Here is a 6,472-nt window from a genome sequence, read left to right as displayed (position 1 = left end):
ACACACACACACACACACACACACACACACACACACACACACACACACACACACACACACACACACACACACACACACACACACACACACACACACACACACACACACACACACACACACACACACACACACACACACACACACACACACACACACACACACACACACACACACACACACACACACACACACACATATGTGTGTTTGATGTTCACAATATCACTATTCTTGAAACATTAGTCATTATGTGAGTTGGACATCAAGTATAGAAACGCATGTTTATTTGTATGTTGTACTTAAGGTAATGATCAATAGAGCACATAGTTACTCAACCAAGTTACATTTGGGTCATGCTTAGTTTAAGCTTGGGATCGATAATAGATGAGTTAAAAATAAGAATTGTAGCTTATCATTGGTAAAATCTTTAAAATAACAATATTTTGAACATGGTGTATAAAAGGGCATGTGGATTGATAGATGCACTTCATGTGCTTATTAATATAGAGCAAACATGTGCTCAATTATGTTGTGGTTAGATGCATGGTTAAAGCTTAGGATCAACCATACATATGTTAAGCATGTGAGTGACTGGTATTGTCAATGAGAATGGGATGATGACAATCTGAAATATCTGGATGGCATTGACCACCATGATCTCCCCCAACATTGGAGTCTCCAGAGATGTCCTCTAATGAGCGACCTTTTGGTTCTGGGATTAGGAATGTGAGTAAGAACCCAAGTGCACTCGTACCTGCAACGTAATATATACCATTTTATTTAACCAATCATAAAGCCTTGAAGTTAGAGAGTTTACAATGCAACTTGTTGAGATGCTTGTGATATTTTGCGATAAACAATCTCGTCAAACGATGCATTTAAGACCAATTTTTTGTATAAATATAAACATAGACAGATGAAAATGTTGTAAGGGTATTGTGGAAGTCCATCTAGATGTTTTTTGTGCACATTAGCAGTTGCATGAATAGCATAGCATGAATGTTGACATAAAAATGGGCAATAGCATTAGCACTAGCACATGAACACTACTAGAATGAGCAACAGTAGTACATCACAAACATTGGACATGACATTAGGGCTCTCAAAATTTTTAAAATATGGAGTGCCTTCGTGGCATATTTTTAATTTCAAGGAAAGTCACCATCAAAGCTCACGTGTCGGCCATATACCCCTCGAGCCGCTCCACAAGAATGAAACTGGTGAGTGCCATGTGTTACACACAATATTCCCACCACTTGAGTTGTTGCTTAGGGGGGTACTAGCTCAAGGAGATCGGTCATTAGGAGCACAAACACTAGAATAGAAACACAAACTAAGCATGTAGTATGGTAAACAAGGGCACTATGGCCTGAGAAATCGAGATGATAGTACCTGCTAACATGACCATGGTCTTGCCAACACCCATGCCGGGATGGTATCCGGGGTCATCGAGGGCCGGGTCGGGGTCTTGGGCAGAGAACTGGAAGCCAAAGGCGCCGAGGATGGCGCCGAGCTTGCCGACGGCGGCGGAGATGCCATGGCAGGTGGTGCGGAAGCGGGCAGGGTAGATCTCGGCGGGCACGATGAAGGTGGTGGTGTTGGGCCCGAAGTTGCAGAAGAAGAAGGTGAAGGCGTAGATGACCACGAAGCCGATGTGGTTGGAGGCGCGCCAGTGGTCGTATGGCAGGCCCAGCGCCAGCAGGAACGCCGCCATGAAGAAGAAGCCTTGGAGTTGGATGGGTTTCCTCCCAATCCTATCGATGCAAAAGATGGTGACCCAGTAACCTGCCAATGCCAACAGATGATAAAATATTTTTAAAAATTTAAAAATTTAGGCCCAGTCCTACAATTTGATGACTTAATTTTCTAAGAAAGTGTAAGAGTTCTTTTTAAATAATATCAAGACCTTAGACACTTTGCATGGTTTATTGCCATAGAACAACTAATCAACCCTAATTTTGGCTCATTTACTAACTTTTTCTTTTGTGGTTTATACAAATATCTAAAAGCCTTTCGATAAATTTTTTACATTTTTTCTCTCACACAACGTGTCCTATTGACCCCAAATTTCAAAACTTCATATCCTCTACGTGTGAGTGAAATACCGCTATCAACCTAGAGTACTTACAAGTTCTTTGTAAATGCTTTCGCGGGTTCTTTACTTTGTGCTTATAGATATTTGTGTCATCAAGGGAGCACACCTTAGGGTTTGAGCTCACACACTACACAAGAAGTCTTAACATTTTTGCATGTGGGAAAAGGGGCTTATTTCCCTTGTTTCTATGAGTTTAGCATCATGAGCTTTTCCTTTGGAGGGATGACTTAGCTAGCTAGCTAGGTGTGCTTAGGGGGAATGGGGTTGTGGGCCCCGTGCCTTGAATTGTACTTAGTTAGGTATGTCATTGTAATTCACAATGTGAAAGAAAATTATAGTGGGAATTTGTCTAAAAGTCCTTGCAGTACCCATGGAATTGGAGTGATTGCAAAACCAAGTGGGCTAGGAACCGATTGGGTTGTTTTACAATTATTGCTAGCTGTAACAAGCTTTGGTGATGTGAAAGAAAATTATTGTGGGAATTTGTCCAAAAATTATTGTGGGATCAATTTGTCCAAAGGTTCTTTAAAGAAAATTGTAGTGGGAATTTGTCTAAAGGTTCTTGAAAGAAAATTATAGTGGGAATTTGTCTAAAAGTTCTGGTGGTATCACACGGAAACCAAGTGGGATAGGACCCCATTGGCTTGTTTTGCGAGTATTGCTAACTACCGGAAGCCTGTAAGCTGGTTTTGCGATTATTACAAACTACTGCCACCTTTCAAGTCTAATGACTGTTTGTTAAGTGAAATTGTGACGTTGAAGAAGACTGGCCTGGTATGATGGAGCAGAGAGCGATGAGGGCCTGGGCACGCGCGATCTTGTAGACCTCGTCGATGGCGCTCATGGTGGCGGCAGCGGGCAGCCAGGTGACAGCCGTGAGGACGTCCTTCTCGAAGAGGTTGAGGGTGTACCACGGGAGGCCCGCGAGGAACCAGGTGGAGGAGGTGGCCAGCAGGTGGAGCCCGTGGAGCTTCAGGAAGCGGGCGGAGAGGAGGGGGAAGTCGCCACCGGGAGAACCGGTAGCCGGGGTGGAGCCGCCTGTCATCTCGAGAGGCGCAGTCGAGTAGGCGTCGCCGGCCATCTCGAGCTTGGCGCCGCCGGTCATCTCGAGAGCAGACCCGGTCTTAGCGGTATCGGCGAAGCCGGTCGAGGTGGTTTTACTGGTCAGCGCCGGTGGGACGTCGGCATGGAAGCTCCGGCCCAGGACTCGCTCCATGTCGCCGGCGGCCTTGTGGGCGTCGCCGGCGACGAGGGCGGTAAAACGGGCGGTTTCGGGCATCTTGGCGCGCCAGTAGTAGGTCATGGCGGCGGGCACGCAGCCGAAGAGGAGCACGAGGCGCCACACGTAGTCGGCCCCGGGCGGGGTGGAGGCCGCCGGGTCGGCCTGGTAGGGCGGGGCAGGGTAGATGGCCTTGACGGCGGACGCCACCATGGTGGCCACGGCGGCGCTTACCAGGATTCCAAAACCCTGGTTTGCAAATACCGCCCCCACGAACGCCCCTCTGGTCTTCGTGTTCGCATATTCCGACATTATCGTCGCCGACAGCGGGTAGTCCCCGCCTATCCCGAACCCCAGCCAGAACCTGCATGCATGCCATGTGAAGGAATATTTTCATTCCATCATTTTATTACTTATCACCCCATCCAGCCCAAGGTCACTCACCTACATTCACTTCCCTCTCATGCATGTGAATGGATCCTCCTCCCCTCAGGTATTTATCTTACTAGTTTATCTTACTTGTTCCCTCACTTCTTTTACTTCGATCAGGTTGGTCCCTTACCAGCAAGCCTCTATGGCCCCAATAAAGCTTTGGTTGTTCGAGTGTGTTAAAGTTTGTGCTTCTCGATCAAATGAGAAAATGTAAAAAGCCTCTCTCTTCCATACAAAATTCTATCATTTCCACAAAAAATCAAAGCCACTTCCTCTTTGATTTCAAACAAAGTGCAAAATTGTATTGATGACAATATTTACATCAGCATCATAAAGTGCAAAATGCTTCATAGCTAAGAGGTTTAGGGCCACACCATGCCTAAGCCGATAGACTTAGATGAGTAAAAGGGAGTGTGAAAGGACCAGGGCCACCCACACATTGAATGTGCAAGGGCCCCACTTGTGTCAACAAGAAAAGAGAGGGTGTTTGAGCTAAGAGAGAGCAATTTAGAGGAGAGCAAAAAAGGTCTTCAAGAGAGAGAACATGATTTCCACAAATCAATGATTGCCAATCTTTCGACTTCTCCAAGTTCATGAAGTACCACCATTTTTAGAGATGCTCCATAAACTCCCTAAAGTTCTAGCACAAAGTTAAGAGTGGTCAAATAATCTTGAAGAGAACATGATTTCCACCAATCAATGATTGCCAAGTCTTTTTCCAAGTTCATGTAGTACCACCATTTTTAAAGGTACTACATAAACTCCCAAAAGTTTTGGCACAAAGTTAAGAGTTGTCAAATAAACTAGCCACGTGCTATTAAACTTGAGCATGTAGATTTGTAGAAGTGAAATTTACTTAGGCATGGCTTGGCTCTTAGCTATATTTCCTTAAAAGCATACACACACATTTAAACTTAAACAATCTTTCTTGCTTACTACTATAGCTCTTCAATAAAATTATTTTTCAAAACCCATACAAAACCATTCAAATGTTAAAAACTTGCCATTTTTTAAAAGATTTTGTGGGCTTTAAACATGTTTTTGACTAAATGACATTATCTTTGGGAATTCAAAAAAAAGTTATCTACATTTGTGAGTACGTCTTAGAAATAATGTGTTGTGACAATTATCTTTAAAAAAACTAACACACTTCTAAACCCATTTATACCCAAAACTTATGAGCTTTCAAACTTCATTCAATATCTATCACTTATTTGTAAGGTTTTACCACTTTAATTGTGACTATAACTTCTTCAGATTCCAAGTTTTTTCCCTAACTATTTAGACTTTAATGCAAGAGGTTTTTCCTCGTTCATATGATATTGTTACCAAACAGCCAATGTTCACTATAACACTAACCTGAAGAAGCACAATGTTCCAATGACGGCACTTGCACTTGAACCAAAGGACAATGAGGAGCCTATGGAGCTCCCTACCATCAACATTGCAGTTATACCATACACTTTCTTCCTCCCTAACTTGTCACCCAACCAACCAAAAAATAGTTGCCCCACAAATGCGCCCACAAGTGCTATGCCATTCACCAATGCATTCAACCCTGGTGGAAGCACACCTGGCACCTTCGATGTCACATCTGTATAGTATATCCTCCCTAGTATCTTTGTCACAGTTGAAACACAGATTAGATCATAAGCATCTGTGAAGAATCCCATCCCGGCTATAATAATGGTTGTGAAATGAAAGCCTTGTGTCTTGGCCTTGTCAAGTGCTGTTAACATTTCCAATTGCTTTGCCATTTTTCGAAATAAGCTTCAATCGGCCACCTTATATGATTATAAGAAACTTCTTTGGCTTTGTTCCAACGATAGGCAAAAGACTGAAGGGAAAATTTAAAAAATCCATAACACATCTTAGTTTACTACTTAATGACATGTAGGCATTAGTGATGGTGCATCAAGCAAACCCACTAGATAGCAAGTTGATGAAAGAGTGTGCCTATATGATTTGGGAATCATTGTGTTTACAAATTACCACAATAAAGAAGTGGGTAAACTTAGACTTGTTGAGTAATGCATATGATCTTGAAAACAAAGTGTGTGATTATCCTTACACACAACAAATGCACAATTGAATCATATGAAAACAAATGCACTAACATTGGTATAGAGTAATTTGGCATCATTGAGAAATTGATGAATATTGGAACAAATTACAACAAAAAGAGGGGATTAAATAATTCACATGAAAACTAAGCTCCGATTCTACTATCAACCATGATAAACATATTGAGTGAGAGGAGTATATGTTTATGTATTGGGGTGGGGGAGAGAGAGAGAGAGAGAGAGAGAGAGAGAGAGAGAGAGAGAGAGAGAGAGAGAGAGAGAGAGAGAGAGAGAGAGAGAGAGAGAGAGAGAGAGAGAGAGAGAGAGAGAGATTGTTTTTACTCAAGAAGGTGGAAGGAGCTATGGAATTGTTTGCATGTGGTTCATAGTGCAAAGCCAATGGCATGTAATTTGGAATGAGTAACCCCCCAATGGCTGATTTATATATGAATAGCAAGAGACCCATCTTAGGGTCATATTTTAATCTCTAATAATCATCCTCCCTTTAGTAAAGGTGGTCCATCTGAAAAAGAGGAAAGTAAAATTAGATTATGACTCCATCTCTTACGTGCTATGCATACTATATGTATTTGAATAAACAAGTCTAAGAAAATGTAAAGGTTGAAAATAATCACATCATGGCCCTAAGCAAAGAAGACTATAAGC

The 6,472-nt window shown here is 42.6% G+C and overlaps 1 protein-coding gene across 2 annotated transcripts; it reads right to left on the bottom strand.

Annotated features, from left to right (window-relative positions):
- Window positions 1-272: 272 nt before the first annotated feature.
- LOC148016475 (putative inorganic phosphate transporter 1-7) lies at window positions 273-6,268 on the bottom strand. 2 transcript variants are annotated; one of them, XM_087663579.1, is made up of 5 exons: window positions 6,149-6,268; window positions 5,103-5,580; window positions 2,864-3,675; window positions 1,390-1,782; window positions 273-751 (listed from the first exon to the last, which is right to left on the bottom strand). In XM_087663579.1, exons 2-5 carry the CDS (start codon window positions 5,498-5,500, stop codon window positions 573-575), a joined length of 1,782 nt encoding a protein of 593 aa, XP_087519705.1. In that variant the 5' UTR covers window positions 5,501-5,580; window positions 6,149-6,268; the 3' UTR covers window positions 273-572. The 2 variants fall into 2 exon arrangements, with proteins under 2 accessions (XP_087519705.1, XP_087519706.1); XM_087663580.1 differs by lacking the exons at window positions 5,103-5,580; window positions 6,149-6,268 and adding an exon at window positions 3,874-3,962.
- Window positions 6,269-6,472: the final 204 nt, after the last annotated feature.

Source organism: Lygodium microphyllum, chromosome 23 (assembly GCF_053477565.2).
Source record: "Lygodium microphyllum isolate KBCC chromosome 23, Lygodium_microphyllum_v1.1.10, whole genome shotgun sequence".
Taxonomy (NCBI): Eukaryota; Viridiplantae; Streptophyta; class Polypodiopsida; order Schizaeales; family Lygodiaceae; genus Lygodium; species Lygodium microphyllum.
Note: the sequence above shows the minus strand (reverse complement) of the source record. Positions and strands in the feature narration are given on the sequence as shown.